Here is an 18,962-nt window from a genome sequence, read left to right as displayed (position 1 = left end):
ATGCTTAATGTGTGCCAGGCTCTGTTGAGGATACTGGGAGCAGAAGAGACACAAATCCTCACCTCCTGGTACTTCCCATTCTGGTGGATGACACTAACCATAAACAAAATAAAGAGGTAAAATATATATATTATGTTAAACCGTGGATAGTGTTAAGGAGGAAAAACAACAGGAAAAGAGGCTAGAAAGTGGTTTGAGGGCGCAGGGGTGGGTAACTTTAGACAGGGTGGCCAGTAAGCCCTCAGTGACCTGACCTTTGATAAAAACTTGCATGAAGGAAGGGAACCTGAGGAGAGGACATTTCAGGCAGAGAGAAGAGCAGGCACCGAGTCCCTGTGCAGGCACGTGCCATCGTGGGTCAGGACTAGCGAGGGGCCAGGAGGGGGCGAAAGAGGGAGAGGGCAGGGAGGCAAGGGTCCAGACCACACAGGGCTTGCGACTGTATAATGGATTTTGCTTGTTTTCTGAGTAAGGTGAGACGGGAAGCCATTTGACATTTTTGAGCAGGGGAAAGATGAGCTGACGGACAGGATCACTAACTGGGTTGAGAACTGACTGAGGGGCTAAGAGAGGAAACCGGGAGTCAGGTGGTATTGCGGTGACCCAGGTGCCAGGGTGATGGCTGGAGCAGCGCTTCACAGTGGAGGTCATGGCATTCTTGATGCATTTAGAGGGTAGAACTGAAGTGATCAGATCTATCAGCTTTCTATTGCTCCTGTAATAACATTGCCACAAATGGAGCAGTCATTTATTATCTTCCAGTTCTGTGGGTTGCAAGCACATCACGGGTCTTGCTGAGTTAAAATCCAGGGTTCGGCAGGCTGTGCTCCTTTCTGGAGACTAAAAGAGACTCTGTTTCTAGCCTTTGTCAGCTTCTTAGGGTCACCCACATCATTCCTCTGCTCCATCCTCAAAGCTGTCAACGTTGCCTCTCTGAGCAGTCTTCCATAGTCGTGTCTCCCTGGTACTGTGGCTGGCAAAGGTTCTCTGATTTTAAGGTCCATCTCCCATCTCAAGGTCCTTCACTTAATCCCATCTGTAGTCTGTTTTGCCACGCAAAGTACATATTCACAGGTTCCAGTTACCAGGACATGCACATCTTCGGAGGCTGTTGTTCTGCCTAGCACATTGAAGGGTTGGATGTGGAATTTAAGAGAGAACATCAAGAATACCTTTGAATTTTTGGTCTGAGTAATTGAAAGGAAGAAAGTAACTGAGATGGAAGGACCAGTTTGTGACTTTGGGGTAAATATTGGGAGATCAGTTTTCAACATGTACAGTTTGAAATGGTTCTTAAACATCCAAGTTGGAGATGACAGGTAGTTGAATACACAAGACTGAAGTTTAGGAGTGAGGATCCACAGGACATGTAAATGGGAGGCCTCCGCATATGGATGACCTTAAAGCCATGAGACTGGAGGAGACAGCAACCAGCACTAGTAGCCTAGAGAGAAAACAGACGAGGTCCCGAGATTAAATGTCAGGAAATCTCCAGGTCTCTGCAAAGATCTCTCCACATCACTTTGTACAATTGAGAATTTGATAGGTATGAAGAATGCATTTATATTAAGTTGAACACAGAAGAAATTGCAGAAAAGGAGTATTGAATAGTGAAATATAACCAAGAGTTACTCTGGACAAATTCCACAATCTTGTTTCACATAACCCCCTGCAAACTTTACCCTTCCTTTTCTGTGAATTGTATTTCTAGGATTACTGGGCCAGAGCCAGACATATAAATGACCGAGACATAGCCCATCTTACGTCAGCTTCTGACTCTTGTCGAGGTTGTTGCATGTTACATTAGGTGTGTATTATTTTCACAAGTGCTCATTTAAGAGTTATAACAGACTCACTTCAAAAGGCAGTCCTTGACAAACTGTGCCATCTTCAATGTACATATGTGATAGCTTTGAAAAGGAGCAAATGCCAGTTTTTCAGATTAAAAATTCTTATAGTGCAATATAGTTTATACTTAGAACAGAACAATTTTTATTAAATTTTGTTTTGAGTGACATATAACCTACCATACTGCTGGTTCCCCTATTTGGGTTGGTACTATTAAATTTGCCAAAGGCCAAGCCATGGATCTCTTGTATATATTTAATTGCATCTAGGAGAAAATATTGACATGGCCCAGCCAATTATAAAGTAAATGGGGAGAAGTGTGTGTGTATTATGTGAGCCAGTGGGCTCAAGACTCTGCCACTCCCCCCGCCACATCTGCAACTCAAACTGCATAGCAGCGAAGAGTCCCTCTGAATGGCTGAAATAGACATTAACAAACTTCATAGCTTTACCGCTCAGTCTCATTGGCTACAATATGGAGTGCTTTGTGGAAGCAACCTTTAGTATTGCTGTCAGACCAGCCTAACTGGTTTCTAACGTGCCAGGTTGGAGAGCAGGTTAGAGAAGCAGAGAAGCACCTCACTAGGTGAGCATGCTGATCATAGTATGACGTGGGTCCTGAGCCCCGGGAGAGAAGAAGGGCCCAGGGCAGCAGGTAGGCCTTCAGGCCCTGGGTGCTTCAGAGAAATCTAAGGACGTCATTCTGTTGACAGGAACTGACGCAATCGTGATCCTGAGTCAGGAAGAATGAGTTAAGCTGTGAGTGTGGTTTAGCAGGCATAGGTTTGGTTATCTGCTGGGGCAAGGCAAACCGGCCTGCGACTTCATAGCTTACAACAGTGGCCGTGTGTTCCCTCTCATGATTCAGGCTGACTGGGCTCCATGGGTGCTGGCGCTGCTGGGCCTCCATCATCTGGAGGCTTGACTGGGCTGGAGCACCTTCCACGGCTTTACCCACATGGCTGGCGGCCTGTGCCTTCTGTCAACAGAGGCCCAGCTTTGGTCTCTTCCCAGGGCCTTCCCTATGGCTTGGGCATCTCCCAGGATGAGCTGGTTCTGAGGGGAGTGCTTCAAGCCTTGCATCACTTCACTGCATTCCTTCTGTCATAGTGAGTCACTGGGCCAGCCCAGACTCGGGGCAGGAAACAGACTCTGCCTCTCCACGGGAGCAGGGGCAAGGGACCTGTGGCCATCTTTACTCCACCCTGGAGAAGTGGGTGGTGTGTCTGTACACACTGTATGTGTGACAAAGGGGCTCTGTGAGCCCCTAAGTCTACAAAGATGACTTCAGAAAACTTGACCATTCCCCAAGTGTTCAGAGTGGTCAGTTCTTCAAGATTTTATTTTAATTGTAAGATGATTACACTTTTAAGGCATATTGTAAAATTAAGAAACATTTCAAGGGCATGTATTTGCTAAAAATAATAGCTGTGCTTTTTTTTTTTTAAGGTAAAGCAGTTCAGAAATAGTACTACCGCAGGCAATCATTGATCCTGAATTTAATCTGTGTGTAGGATGAGAACCCTTGGAAAGAATTCTAACTAGAACCGAAAAAAAGAAAAGAAGAGTTGAATATGAAATTAATTAACTGGTAACTTCTTAAGCAGCAGAATTTGCTGATTCTTGGATACCTGAAGTCCACTCATCCTGTGATCTCAAGCTACTGTGATTCCTGGAGCTGCTGCGTGGATCTGGTTTCTGCCGGAGGGCGGTCACGGGCTGTGGAGTCAGTCCACACGGCCCTTGTGTCAGCACATCTCACAATTCCACTTCGGTTCTGAAACAGTCACTTTCAGAATGAATTGTGAGCTCTGCCTGTGTAGAGCTGACGCATCCTTCCCTCTTCAGGTTATTCATTTCTCCCTCTTTTGGCCCATTCTTGTGTGAGTTTTTACAAGTTCTGTCCTGCTTTGGGTCCTACCCCCAGAGTGTCCACACATCTGTGCCTGGTGCCTAGTTTATTAATTTGGGCCCAACAAGTGTTTCTTGATTGACTTCCTCTGGACTGTGGCTTGACCAGTGCCACGTAAGGAGAGGAGTGGGCCCCTTCACTCTCTAACTCTCCGTGTAAAGCAGGATAAGTGGGTGCTGTAAAAAAAGGTAATTTAAAGACAAAATATCATGAGCTGTATTTTATGATTTGTTCTTTTTTACTTGACTTTTTCTGTCTTTTTAGTTTTCACCTGGGTAATATGAAAAAAGGTTTATTTCTAGCAACACTCGATTTTGAGAAAAGCACTAGTGATTAGAAGAAGAAGGACATGTGAGGAATAAGTTTCTGGTCTAAATTTTGCTCCTTCTTAGGTAATTTCTCTTCTTCATTTAAATTAAATGTTGTCTTTTACTGCCCCTTGAATCTGACATGGTGGGCTCAAGACCCTGGAATCTCAAGAAATATGCTTGACATTTCTGGTTTAATTAAGCAAACAAAAGACCTTACTACTGAAAGCCAGCCATAGCCTCAGATGGAAAAAAATAATAAATTCACTTCCCTCAATTGACTTTGTAAACTGGGACAAGCAAATAAAAAGTGAAGTTTTAAAAAATTCTTCTTTAAACTAGAGGATTTCTTAATTTAAAAAATAAAAGTTTTTTGTAGCCAGTGTTAGGGGAACACTCACCAGACCCTCACAATTTCCCCTTTTACAGGGCCCAGCATCTCTTTGTAATGGGATTAGTGACCATGTGACATGTGACTAAGCTCACAATCACAATGTCCCCCTGTTGCTTTCTGTTCCCTGTCAGTCAAGATGCAGGGGCCTGCAACAGAGGTCAGGCAGAGAGCACCAGGTCCAGTAAAGAACCATTTTCCAAACTGGCCAGAAAATATTGCAGCCCACCAAACTTTAGTAGGAGCCTGAATTATTTCTGGTCTTTAAACCATGCAGCAGAAATGACAAGACAGTAACCAGTTAACAGAAAAAAATAGCTCTTTTGTTTGAAGTGCCTCTGGATTTTCTTTTGAACATCATGTGTGTATACGTGACTTTCGTTCTTTTTGTTTGTTTTTAGTGTGGTTCGTTGACAGTCATTTAGTGTGCCGCAGAGAGCACAGAAGGCAGCACAGCAAGGGACACGTGCAGATCTGACCAATTCAACTTGCTGAAACCTGGAACAGAAGTTAGAGGCTGGGACGTCTGAGTTTAAATAAGCAGACTTTCAACCCTATTTGCAGTGGGATGTTGCAAGAGCAACTTGGTTGTAGGATGCCAGCTGCTTAAGCTCGACACTGGACGAGATGGAAGGGGACCTGCGAAGTCGAAACTCTTCCTCTGAAAAGCGCTACTTCCCTGGATCCCTCGGTTCCAGCGACGCGGATGACGAGGGGATCGTGGCCTGTGAGGATGTGGAAGTGAACCCTTTTGATGGACTGCCGTATTCATCCCGGTATTATAAACTTCTGAAAGAAAGAGAAGACCTCCCAATATGGAAAGAAAAATACTCCTTTATGGAGAATCTGCTTCAAAACCAAATTGTGATCATTTCAGGAGATGCTAAATGCGGTAAGAGCTCTCAGGTGAGTAGCCACTGCAAAAAAAATCATTTGCTTTAGATCTTCTACCTTTATTTATTTATTTATGTATTACTTTTCATTGAAGCCTGCTTGAGATGCGTTATTATATCGGTTTCAGGTGTACAATGTAGTAATTCCACAATTACATACATTACTAAATGCTCACCACAGTAAGTATAGTTACCACGTGTGATCATACAAAGATGTTACAATATTATTGATTATATTCCTTTGTACTTTTTTATTACTTAAATAATTACAGTGTTACAGCACAGTGTTCTGTTTTAATAATGATAATATCTAAAACAACAACAACAAAAAAGCATTAGCAATTCAGGCATGATAATTAAGTTACTTGCCCGATTTTATTTATTTAAGCCAGCTGAATAACAGTTAATAATACTTATGTGGATAGTAATTGTGTTTAGAGTACCACTGAATTTTCTCTAGAATAGTAGAAAGAAGTCCATTCAAATGATCTCATTGAGTATATCATACTTTAAAAGATAAGATAGCTGTTATTTGCCTGCCACAGATTTGGGGATTAACTGTCATATTTACGTGCCCAAGAGTCTGAAAATCAAGATGTTTGGATATGCTTGCTGGTGAAGCCGGTTAAGCTACAGAAATTCAGAAGCACAAGGAAATTCTTATTTTCCTGAATATAAGAAATAAGTGAACAGCCAAATACTGTGCCGCTCCGGGGTCACCTGCTTCAGGATCTAATGTGGAGGAAAGAATTAGGATACATAGTTAATGAATACTTCCAGTCTCGTTTGTTGCTGTTAAATCTGAACTTCGAGTTTTTATTTTAGTGTGATCTATACTTTATTCTTAAATTGTAAAGAAAGCAATAAGTATTTTTTATTATGAAATTCATTTATAGATTCTTAAGACATAACAATTGGAATAGACCTCAAAGAAGATCTCATAGAACCCCTTTGTTTTTCAGATGTGGCCCAGAGGGCTTTGATAACCTATCTAACTCATGTCACATAACTTTCAGAGCTGGAATTTTAAGAGCGCTTTCCCTGATACATTGCTGCTTTCAAGTTGCTTATTGTCTCTGAGGCTTGCTTGTTCTAAATGTAACTTCAAGAGAAGGATAGACAAGAGGTGTTTTCTCTTTAGTTTATAGCTGCTTGTATCAGGGTTTATTATGACTTGTTATGGTCAATTATTGTTACAACAAGTGATTTCAGTTTGTCACAAGAAGCTAATGATGAAAAATGAATGAGTATAATTTTCTTGGTTTCTGTGGACAAATGGTAAGTTAAAAAGTATGTGAAGTTTTTATTTTGCAATTACTTCAAATTACAAAAAAGTTGCAAAATTAGTAAAGATGATCTATATACTGTTTACCCAGATTCCCCAAATATAAACATTTTACCACATTTGCTCTATCATTCTTTCTGCACACACACACACACACATGCAGACGTTTTATTCTGATCATTTTAAAAGTAAGCTAGTGATAGGATGCCTTTTGCCTCCAAATAATTCAGTGAGTATTTACTAAAAACGGCATAGCAGAGTGTAATTATCAAAATCAGGAATATAATATTGACATCTCATTATCTACTTTATAGACATTCAAATTACATCAGTTTACTCACTAATGGCCTTTATAATTTAAAAAATCTGTTTTTCTAGTCCAGAATCCAATCCAAAATTACAGTGCATTTAACTGTCATCTCTCTTTAATCACCTGTAATCTGAAAACAGCTCTTTAGTCCTTCCTTGCCCTTCATGACCTTGACATTTTCAAAGAGTACAAGTTAGGTATTTTGTACATCCCTCAGTTTGAGGCTGTCTGACGTTTCCTTAAGATTAGATTCCATTATGCATTTGTGGCAGGAAGACTGTGTAAGTGCTGAGGTGTCCCCCTTAGTGTGTCATATCAGGAGGCACAAGATTTTTTTTTTGCCCCCATGACTGGTGATGTTAAATTTTATAACTTGGTAAGGTGACAATGTCTTGCTCTTATGGTGAAGTCACTATTTCCCCTGTTCAGTTACCTCGTTAGCATGCATACACCTGCTAGCGTTAGCATCCTTTGATGCTTCTCACCTTTGGCATTATTACACTGGTGGTAACCAAATGGTGATCTTTCTAATTGTGACATTTCTTCTACATTTAATATTTGAAATTATTCTGTAAAGCTGATATTTATGTCAGTGTAGACTCAAATTCTTATTATGTTCTATGGGTTATAATTCATCACTAAGACCATTTATTTCTTAACTCAAATTGTCCTTGATGTGGCAAGTGGGAACCTCTTCGGGATGACTTCTGCATCGCTTTGACATGTCCCCATCATTCTTTGAGCACTACTGTGCTTTGTGGCCCAGTAAGATGCTACAGGCTCATCTGTTAATGTTCCCTGTTCCAATCTTGTAGAAAGCCACTTTCTCAAGGAGGCCTGCTTCCTTCTAGTGGAGAATTATATTTAGAAACCAAACCCATTGCCACAGGCTTATCTTTACTTCTAGGCCCTCTCAATGGACAGAGCAAGGAAATAAATGTGTGTGGGTGTGTACACACATCTCTCTATATTTCTACCTACCTATCTGGCTCTGTAACTCTCCATTTCTCTCTCTCTTTAGCTTTTTATCTTTCTCTACTTTTCAGCTTCTGTTTTTCTGTATATATCTCTATTTTACCTCTATTTGTATCCATCTCTCTATGCCCAAAAAACCACAAAGTCATACTGAGGTCTCAGACTCCAGCTCAACCCCACAGTGTTCATTTTCATCCTCCCACGTCCATATTTATAACTCCTTGCTCTAACTATCAGAAATTGGCCACTCATTATTCACAATATCTTTAGTTGTTCAATCTTAGAATACTCATAATGTAGTTTCAGAATTGCCAACCCATACTACCATACAAAACAAAACATTTAAAAATACTCTTTGAGTATTCTTCCAGAACTTGTGATCTTTAAGCATGAGAATTGTTATCATCTGTAATGTAATATGTTCTGTTAATACTTAGCAATGGTTTCTCTTGTCATCTTTAACTTCTCAATCATTTTAATAAATCATGCTTGTTTTCTGTTAAGTGGGAAGGCAGTATATATCTTCTGGATAAGAGAAATGAAACTAGTACTTAAATGATGAGAAAATTCTAAAGTAATATAAGTAGTGGTAGCATTGGTTGTTTTCTTAATTCTGGCAATGACTTGATGTTTTTTTTTTAAGGGCCTCTAAGACTGTTTTCTTGTTCCTCAGAGTTTTAAACCTTTCAAAGAAAAGTCTGTCCATAGATCCAGGTGTTTTGCTGGATCCTAAAAATTCCATCTCTCTTTGTTACAGATGATTTGAAGGCTATTTTGTGACTACTGTAGGGAGAAGAGGAAAACTTTTCATACATTTATAGAGCCTTTTTCTATTACCTTTATGGGGGCAGGTTTTTGAAAAAGACTGAAAGAAAATTAAATATTTTTAGAACTATCTATTTTATTTGCTTCTCATTCTCTAGCTTTTGTCCTGAAAATTCCCATGTAATGGATGGGTTATGAGATGAGTAAGCATGGTGTAACTGAGATTGAACCTGAATTAAGCTGTATGGTATGGCACATCTCCACCTTGTTAACTGAGTAAACTTATCCACCATTTTCTGCTGGTAGATTCAACCTGCGTTCACTCAGTATCCAGGTAACTATAAACTATGCCATCCAAGGGTGTGTGACAGTTACATCAGAAGGGCTCCACTCTGCCATGTTGGCTCACAGCGGTGGTGTGAGGAGCCCGGTCAGGCGTGGGCACTGTGCAGGAATGTGGGGCTGAGTTGGTGGCCGGTGACATGCCTTTCAACTTTTGGATCCCATGGTTCTGCTACTGAAATAAAAGCGAGCAGTCGGGTCCTTGGCACTAGCTGCAGCCTCCATCGTCCCAGGGATGGGAAGAGAAGGGAGCAGAGAGGAATCAGGCCATCACGGAGAGACTAGTCCTCCCCAGCGAGGGCTTGGGGACCTTCGGGAGGAGGCTGTGTGCAGCAGCAGCAGCAGCATGTCTCACAGGCGCTTTTTGTCTCTCTTCATTTATACATGGATCCATTCTATGAGGTGAGGGGCTGGAAGGACAGGACGTCCTACAGTAGTGGCACCTACGTGGGTGCCCTCTCGCCACAGCGGCAGTGACGAGGCCGCACGTGGATGCTGGTGTCATGATGCTCTCTTGATCCTGGTCAGGACCGGGCCCACCAGAGGACCCGGGGCCCCGGAACCCCGCAGCCCAGCCTCCGTGCCTGTGGCCCACAGTTGGCAGTGGAGTATCTTTGCTGTGCTTTCTGAATTTGCACAACTTGCAGAGCTCCAGTTACTGGCTGACGTGGATGAAGCCTTGCTGTCGATTGAACTTCCATTACCCGGAGGGTCCTCTTACCTACTCTCCTGGCAGCAGATTGGCCAGATTCCTGGTGCTTTCCATCCAGGCAGGAGATAAGAGCCAAGGATCCACCCCACTGATGGCCTCCCTTGCACAGCCCAGAGGTGGCCGAGGAGGGCTGTGGGATGCAGTGCAGGGCACACTTTGCTCTCGCACATTTGGCACAACATACGCTCGAGAATAAGGCATTTAAAAAATGGATTGACAGAGTGAGAAGAAATTGTTAGACATCTAAGTTCAGACTGAAAATATTTGAAGTTGTGATTTCTAGAAAGGAGAGTTTCTAGACCAAATACCTAAATTTGGGTATTGTCTCTTGCCAAAAGTTGGAGATAAATTTGTAAATAGTTTTTTCTTTTTCATGTGTTGAGTATTTTCCTATTTTGTTTACCAAATTACATGACTCTTGCTAAGTACTAAAGTACTATTGAGGCACAGCCAGAGTGGCCTAGAATTCAGGGTTTCTCTGAACAAAAGGTAAAGCCAGATCACTTACAGAAGAGTGCAGGCTTTCCTAGTTCTTACAGTGCCAGCTTTGTGTCCTGAATGCTTGGGGAGGGGGATACCTTCAAAGAGAAACTGTGGAGGAGGAAGCGAAATCTCTCACGGCCCGTGATCTTTCGGTGAGATGGGGAGGGCAGTGCCGGGACCCTGGAAAGGGCGCTCCCAGAGGGGAATCCAAATGATGGCACGGAATGGTCAGGCAGTTCTGAGTGCAGAGGATGCAAGAGTTCCCCGTGAAGCTGCAATCTTGGTGACCCTTGAAATTATGAGCTGTTCACATTTCCAGCAGTTGTTGAATCATAATTTTTTTCCAGACAGTACTTTGAATTTGCTAAGGCATCAAACTTTCCAATGTGCCTTGGCTTGCTTAGACTGATTCAGAAGGTACGTGAAAGCAGAGAATTTGCAATAAATAGGACAGATGATTTCCTGTTTTTCCCCTTTCTGTTCAGAGACAACCCTGTCGGTTTGCATTGCCGTCATTCACGTCATTATCCACATGGAGCGCACTGAAAGGGGCCACGAGGCAGAGCCACAGTCGAGTGGGCTCTGCAATTAGCTGTGACTTGTGCTCAACTCTGAACGTGGCTGTATCAGCAGACATCCCTACACTGAGCACAACAGGCATGTGTTCAGTCTGTCGCTGGTTATTTTCACTAATGTTTACAAGAGCTGCACCCATATTTTTGCCTCCTTGGTGAAAACATTTGCTGTATTGTGCAGGAGGGCAAAAATGACAATGGAGACTATCAACTACATATATGTTTTTTTATCTATTTTATTTATATATAAATATATAAATAAATAAAAATATTGATGGCACTGCCAGGCTTATATGATAGTTAAACCATTATAAACATACTGTGATAACCTAATCTTGCAGGATTTGTTTCTATGAGTAGTAGAAATAAATGGAATGCAGTCAAAAAACAAAATCAAAAGCTTGGGCACATGGCCCATAATCATTTGAAACATGCAGAGCTCTAGAGCTCGAAAGCAGCGGGCCATCCTGGGTCTTAGAATGATCACCGGACTGAGCAGACGCAAGTGTTCCAGTAAAATTTAGATGGTGTCATTTGGGCAAGAACTCTACTTTATAAAACAGTGCCCACTGTCATCATAGTATGTCCCCTGACACTGCCTTTAGGCTGGAAAGAATAATTAAAAATGTTGACTGCTGAGAATCTCATGGCTTCAGTTACCATCTGTGTGAAAATACTTGGAAACAACTATGGCAGGGTGGATATAACACTAAAAGTCAAAAGATTTGGGTCAGCTCTGGCTGTGAGGGTTACTGGCAGTCTGACTTGGGCAAGGGACCCTTCTCAGAGTCCCCTTGTGTACAGTGGTAGAGTGGCCTACGTGCCTTCCAGAGATGCCTTTCAGCTCTGAAATTCTGGGACAACTATGCCTTCTAGCTGTGGCCCCTCGCTTAGGCTCCTGGCCTGTTTTTCAGTTGATCTCAGAAGAGCCACACGTGGATGTCCTTCGGTCAAAAGGACCTAACTGACCACCTCCCTAACTCTCCGGAAGGTCGTCTCCCCCGTTCTGCATGTGTCACTCACCATGAAAGCACTTTATGATACTGTTTAGCTTCATTCATTCTATTTTAATTTCCAATTTCCTATTGCTGCTGATACCACTACCCTAGCATTTTAAGTTGGACATCTTGGAATACCTGGTTTTTTGTATTAGTCTGATAGTTCTCCCTTTGCCATAGATGTCTCTTGGTCTGGCGCTTCTCAACCGTGCTGAGTCCTGGCTACAAGCCCGTCTCTTCCATCTTTTCAATTATTATATTATTCATCCACCCATCCAAATATTTATTCTCTCTGCTAAGTATCAGGTCCTCTGTTTAGTATTGGCAAAAATATGAACCACACATGTCCAGCTTCAGATTCTCCCAGTCTGGTGAGGAGAAAAAGATTCAAACAACCAGTTTTAATACAGTTTTTCACAATAATGATGTTTAAGTTAGATAATGGAGCATGACGTGAAGGGAATCTGGTTAAAAAATAAGGATTTGGCAAAAATGTAAAATTCCTTGGAAGGGAATGAGGGAGACAGTTGTGAAGCAACTCATGGTAGAGTATATAGATCCATAGAATTTAAAAATATTTCTGCTAAGTATAATAATTTATTCATTCAAGTATCTATTGAGTAAAATTATTTGGGATTATTTGGTGGCCAAGGTCAATAGGTCTCTGTTCTCCCCCAGCTCCTCATCTGGTGGGTGGGTGGGCACCGGGACGGACCAGCACCTGCAGGAAGTGTGACCCTGGCGCTGGTCACCAGGAAGCACATGGTGGGCTCCTGCCGACGGGGTCACAGAAAGCCTTGCAGAGAAAAGGGCACGGGAGCTCACACTTGAAGGGTAACTCTCCTGCATTCAACCCGTTTTACAGGGAAGCATATGGAAGTCTAGAGTCTGATCTGCAAATAACCAGCTAGTGGCAGGTCAGGTCAGGCCCAGAATCTGACTTGGGTCGTTGGTGCCTTGTTCCTTGCTGTATGGTGCCTTGATTCCAGGTTTCCTGAGGGCCGCATCTCAGATGTTCATCTTCCACAGGACAAAGTGGGGAGTAAATAATTACTGATTAGTTTGACCAGGCTGACACCTATCTTAAGATAGAAGAACTGCATTTGCACTTTCAGTCCTGGGGAATTTGCAATGGGCAGCGGGTCGCTGTGGAGCTACTTATTATGATTTCCAGTATATTATGTTTATCTTTCAAATTATAGTGAGGATAAAAAATCTAAGAATTCCATGATGGGTCTGTTAAATAGCAAATTTTGAGATAATTAAAAATGTTAAAACTTATAAATACCTTAGATCTACTAAAAAACACTTTAAGAATGATTTATTTTTTAAATATACGTAATAAAGCATGATTTATTGACAGACCCTTAAGATGTAGCATACAAATGAATTCAGTGCGTTCTACTATAATACTACTATAATAATTCTTGCACAAAGGAACTTGATAAAAATCAAGTTGATCCATAATAAGTTGTCAATAAAAGGATTTTTAAAATAAATGACTCAAGCAGCTTTGGAAATGACTCTTTCCAGATCTTGGGCTTCTTAAAATTGTACTTACATGATAAATGCCAGTGTACTTTAGCTTTTATTACCAGGGAAATGTTAAGTATGCTTATCTGGTTATTTTGTTATGATCGTTTACACTTAAATATAAATGTTTTAAGTCACTATTTTTCATCTAAATGCTATTTAATATTTACATTGCTTAAAACACAGTAGTCAATATCAAAAGCCATATTTTTGATGAAGACTTCTTATAACCAGAAAGAAAATAATAATCTGTAAGTATATTTGTCTTCTCAGAAATACAGCTGAGGTTGAAAATATATATTTTTTTGCCTTTTATTTTTACCTGTCTTTTTAAATCTGGGAGTCAAACTTTCGCAGTTCCTGCTAACTCCTATTTATTCTTAACTTTATTTACTAGTAATAACTATGCATAAACACAGATTGTTCAGCGTTTCACTAAGCTGTAATGCAGCCCACCAGAGACACACTAGATGAAAAAATTCTTTGTCTTACAAATGTATGAGGTGAATCCTTGGTTCTCTGTTGTTTTCCTAGTGGGAGCTGATCTTATCTCCTTTTTCCCTGTAAGGTTCCTCAGTGGTGTGCTGAATATTGCCTTTCTGTCCGCTACGAGCACGGGGGTGTGGTATGCACACAGGTCCACAAGCAGACTGCAGTCCAGCTCGCCTTACGGGTAGCAGATGAAATGGATGTTAACATTGGCCACGAAGTTGGCTACGTGATCCCTTTTGAGAACTGCTCTACCAGTGAAACGATACTGAGGTAGGTTTGCGGGGGGTTTCATCTGCTGTACCCGATGACTCTTGGCTTGTGTTCTACAGTCCTAGAGGAGCATATTCTTGCATTCTCTGTTTTTAGCCTCTGTACTGGATAATAACTAGTCTCTCTGTCACTAGCCTGGCAATAACCAGTTGTTTTCCACACTGGTATCACCAGGGATTCCTTGTCTAAACTTCTTCCATGTTTCCCAATAATCCTCGAGAAAAAGTTACAACTAGTTAGGTTGGCCCCCAAAGACCTTCACGCTTGTGCTTCTCGAGCTCCACCTCATGATGGGTCCACATGAGTGGTCTGTGTGCCAGCCAAGTGGATGCATGTGGGTCTCTGCGTGCCATGTGCCGTAACACCTGCTGTCCCTCTGCTTGGAGTGCTGGCGTCTCTTCGGGCGTGGCTGATTCCTCCTAGTTACGCAAGGCTTCCCTGGTCCTTCTGTAGTGTTAACGAGAGAACACTGCTGGGCTTCTGGTAAACCTGCTATCAGCTTTCACCGTGGCAGGTTAGACCAGTGTTTTTTAAACTGTACTTTTCAGAATCTCCTGGGCTCCAGGGAGTCTTCTCAGTAGCTATGGGAAAGTTCCAGGGAAAAAAACATCCTTTTATCTCTGTTTTTAGCTTCAGTGTGAGATTTCCTTTGCACATAGGGTTCCAAGAACTTAACACACAGAAGAAAAGAGAAAAAAAAAGGAAAATTGGAAAAAAAAAAATCACTGCTCTAGGCCGCTGTTTCTCAAGCAGTTTTATCTCATAGCCCACAGAGAAAGCGGGAGTGTCCTACTGCAGGGAACTGGTCACAGCTGCCTGTAGGCTAAGATGACCACCCCCAGGGCGTCAGCTGCCCCAGGCCCTGCCCAACCGCACCAAGGGCTGAGAGAGAAGTGTCTCAGGAGCAGTGTACCTGCGCTTCTATAACCCATTTGTGTGGCACATCGCTGTGCCGTGCCCCACCATTGGGAAAGCTCTGCTCTGGTGTGGCAGGGATGGCATAGCACAGCATAGCATAGCATAGTGGTATGGTATGGTATGGTATAGTGTAGTACTGTAGCATAGCAGCATAGTATAGTATGGCATTGCATAGCATAATACAGTATTACATATAATAGCATAATACTGTATAGTATAGTATAGTAGAGCAGTATAATACAGTATAGTAAAGCAGGGGTTGGCATTGCATAGCACAGAATGGCATAGTATAGCCCAGACAGTATAGCATAGCGTAGTGTAGTATAGCAGTGGAATACAGTAGTACAGTACAGTACAGTGTAGCAGGATGGGTTTTTTGCATACTCAGATCCCCAGTGACCGACATGAGTGTCCCGTGGAGGATGTCCTACACATTTGACGGCGGAAGGAAGGAGCGGTGCACTGTCCCCGCCAGCTGCTGCAGGCTCTGGGGGCAGTTCTCCCAGACGCCCGAACAGCTCATTTGATTCGTACTAACAACTGCTTTCCCTCCAATGCTCATCTTCAAAAATGGAAGACAGTGATCTTCAGGTGAGTGTCAGACCAGAGGGAACGTTTCAGCAACAGCACCACAACTGGAACTTCTTGAAGATATGTAACCCTCTGCCAGTAGAGCCACCATGTCCCTAAGTCATCAAATCAGTATATATTTGTAAATCAGCTGCTGTGTAAAGGGTCTGCATGAGTGATACAAATGAAATGTAAAAACCTCAGTGCTGCTGAGGAACCCACAAACTAGTCCCAGGCTGCACAGGACAGGACCTAGACCCCTGCAGGGCGAAGGGGCCCTCAGCTTGGCAGATTCAGTCCTTATCCTTCACATTTTGAAATGGCCTTTCAAATAGTTGTGGTTTTAATTAAAAGACATTCTCACTAGGGCCTAAAGTTAATATATGTATTTTGTATCTTTAATGCCATCTGGACTTCGGGAGCCTTTTGGAAAGGACTCTTGGGTGTAGTCACTTTTCAAATTAAATTACTATGTTTTAATTTGGATCAAGTGTATGTGTGTGTAAATATATATGCAATATACATATATATATAAAATATAACTTTTTAAGGGAACCACAGATTTAAATAATTGTGGAGAAATCTAACACTGTTTTCAGAGTAGGTCAAAGACACATTTCACCTCTTAAACATCAATTATGTATTGGGACTTGCTTTCATGTGATAGTTTTATGGTGTAAACCCCCAGGCAGTCAATCCTGATAGTCAAAGGAAGGACTACTACAGTTTATGGAGAAATTTTTTTTAGTGCTTATCTGCATGAAGCATTCCTTAACATAGAGAAGAGCTTTCAGATGTGCGGCAGCTGACCAGCAAGTGCATGGCTGAAGGTGGGTGGCAGTCTGTAGCCTGCTGGGGCCCCTGCAGGCTCCGCCTCCTTCTGCCTCTGCTGGCTGCCTGGTCCTTAAGGCCCATTCATCTCCACTTTCAGGTACTCTGGTTGCTGGGACACTGCACTTTCTTCCCCCCGGGACGTCCCCAACCAGTACAGAGGCAGCAGATAGTCTGATTTGTTGCTAATGGTTTGAGTTGCAGCAGAGGCCAAAACTATTGAAAATCCCCCATGATAAAAGGAACCAACCCCTTCTTTTTCCTCCTGGTATTCTGTGCTCTGAAGATGAGGCCACGTGGCTGTAGAATGAGTGTTCCCACCACTTACCTGGAGCCTTGCACAAGTCACCCGACTGCCTTGTGCTTATGCTTCCTCATCCATAAAATGGGGTGATCGGTAAACCTCACAAGGTGGCCATGGGGACTAAGTGGGCAAATATGTGTCAGTGGCACATTGTAAGCACTATGTACATGGTAGCCATTTTTGTAATTATAAAGGTAAATTAGAGCCAGATTCATTTTCTTGGAGACATATGCTAACCATAATTTTTAATAAGCTCAGACTGAATAGTTATTAAATGAGAAGATTTAAGGTGAAGGAAGGCAATGTTCCATTTTTGTTACTGTCTTTTAATTTTCTTTGTGACCCTTTAGTATCTAATCGATTAGGAACATAATAGGCACTTAATAAATGTAATCTTAATGCCTACTACCAATTTTTTGGATGCTATATAGAACAACTTGGTTACTACTTTAATCTTTTTTCTGGCCTATTTTGAAACAGTAAATACCTGAATATTATGTACCTCAAATAGTCTTTCTGAACTAGATATCAAGGTATCTTGTAGAAATGACACATAAATTCATGTGGCCCTCTAGAACACGGGTTTTAAAGAATTACTTGAATTTTTGCAATTTCCACCTGTCCAACACCCAATTCAATGGTGTATTTTTTCCTTACATGCATGTGTAACAATAACAATATTACACACAGCAGTCATAGTAGTGTAACTTCATTCGGGTACCCAGACCCCATTCCAGTGTTTGTAAGTATGTGGGGGTCACCTCACACATATTTACACCAAGCAATTCTCGAACAGCAGGGTGTTGGAAAACTCAGCTCAATTCTGATGATATCTGCCCAGAGACAGTGCCAGATCCCCAGGTTAAGGGCTCTGTTCTGCAAGATTGCCCTCCACCCCCACACTCCAGATGCCAGTCGCAAGCTCCAGGCGGTTCCCTGTGCTTCAGACCTACCAGCTACAGATTGGAGGTTCCCACGACCTCCCACTTAGGTTCGTTAGGTTTGATTAATTTGCTAGAGCGGCTCACAAAACTTGGGAATAACACTGTTGTTTACCAATTTAAAAACACTTATGTTTACTAGTTTAATAAAATTTACCATAAAGGATACATGTTAACAGCCAGATGAAGAGAGACATAAGCCAAAACCCCAAATAAGAGAGCTTCTATCTCATGGAGCTCGGGGCCTGGCTCGGTGGCGCCTGGAGGCATCCTGTTCCCCCAGCATAGGAGCCTCCCTGACTGAGAGGCAGCATCCGACCGAGCCCAGCAGAGAGAGAGAAAGAGTGTTGTAGTCATGAATTTTGTGAGGGCCTCACTGCATAGTCATGATTGACTAAATTACTGGCCATTGGCTGATCCACCCTCCAGCCTCCGCCCTGCGGGGTGCGGGGGGCAAAAGTCTCTCATTAACAAGACAAAGCACCCATTTCACCTTTAAGACTGCAGTGTTCTCAGGAACTGTGGATGAGGACCAAATATACCTGGGAAATACATATTTGGTCATACGAGTGACCAAATAAATATGTATTTCTTATAACTCACTATACCACAATTTTCATTTAAAGCCAAATTCAATATATATATATAATTCTAGAAAATATTAATAAAACTTTTCTATATTTTATTCTTAACTTGCATAAATTTAGCCTTAGAAATTTAAAATATAAACTGAATTTCCTGAAACCTTGGTGACACGTCTATTTTTTTTATGTAGTTACTAGGAACAGTGCTTTCTTAATTAAGCACTGTACATGAATCTTACTAACATTAGGTAAGCAATAGATCTCTGTAGAAAATTGAAGACTTATATAGTAAGATTTAGGACTGAGCCTTAGTATTTCCTTAGTATTACATAATCATCTGGGAGGCCCGGCTTTGCTGGCTGCATCTAGTAGAGTTTTAAGTAAGTTACCATCGTTTTTAATCTCTTTTTAATTAAGCCTCTGTGTATTTACATAACACTCTATGGCTCCTCTACCTGGCAGGGAGCATTTTTCTTAGGAGATCATTTTGCTTAGATGAATTTTGCTGAGAAGGGAATAGAGATTTAGTTTCTAACATTAAGGAAGTAGCATAGATTAGAGTAACTTCTTTTTGACGACAAGAGTGGATAGTAACATGTTATTATATGATACTAATCAACCACAGAAGCAAAAGATGGCCTGAGAGCTAGATTTTGGGAGCAGCCCTATTTGTTTGTTTGCATCTTGCACAAAGTATATACTGTAGGATGGCGTATGTCCTC

General features: G+C 41.9%; 1 protein-coding gene across 3 annotated transcripts in view; it reads left to right on the top strand.

Annotated features, from left to right (window-relative positions):
• The window catches only part of DHX32 (DEAH-box helicase 32 (putative)), a 55,667-nt gene that overhangs the window by 13,715 nt on the left and 22,990 nt on the right, over window positions 1-18,962 (top strand). For all 3 annotated transcript variants that reach the window (XM_057506456.1, XM_036899052.2, XM_036899051.2), the window contains exons 2-3: window positions 4,861-5,365; window positions 13,899-14,092. In XM_057506456.1, the coding sequence (XP_057362439.1) occupies window positions 5,087-5,365; window positions 13,899-14,092 (473 nt within the window). In that variant the 5' untranslated portion in view covers window positions 4,861-5,086. The remainder of the gene's footprint in view (window positions 1-4,860; window positions 5,366-13,898; window positions 14,093-18,962) is intronic.

Source organism: Manis pentadactyla, chromosome 8, assembly GCF_030020395.1.
Source record: "Manis pentadactyla isolate mManPen7 chromosome 8, mManPen7.hap1, whole genome shotgun sequence".
NCBI classification, from domain to species: domain Eukaryota; kingdom Metazoa; phylum Chordata; class Mammalia; order Pholidota; family Manidae; genus Manis; species Manis pentadactyla.
This window is presented reverse-complemented; position numbering and strand designations above follow the sequence as displayed.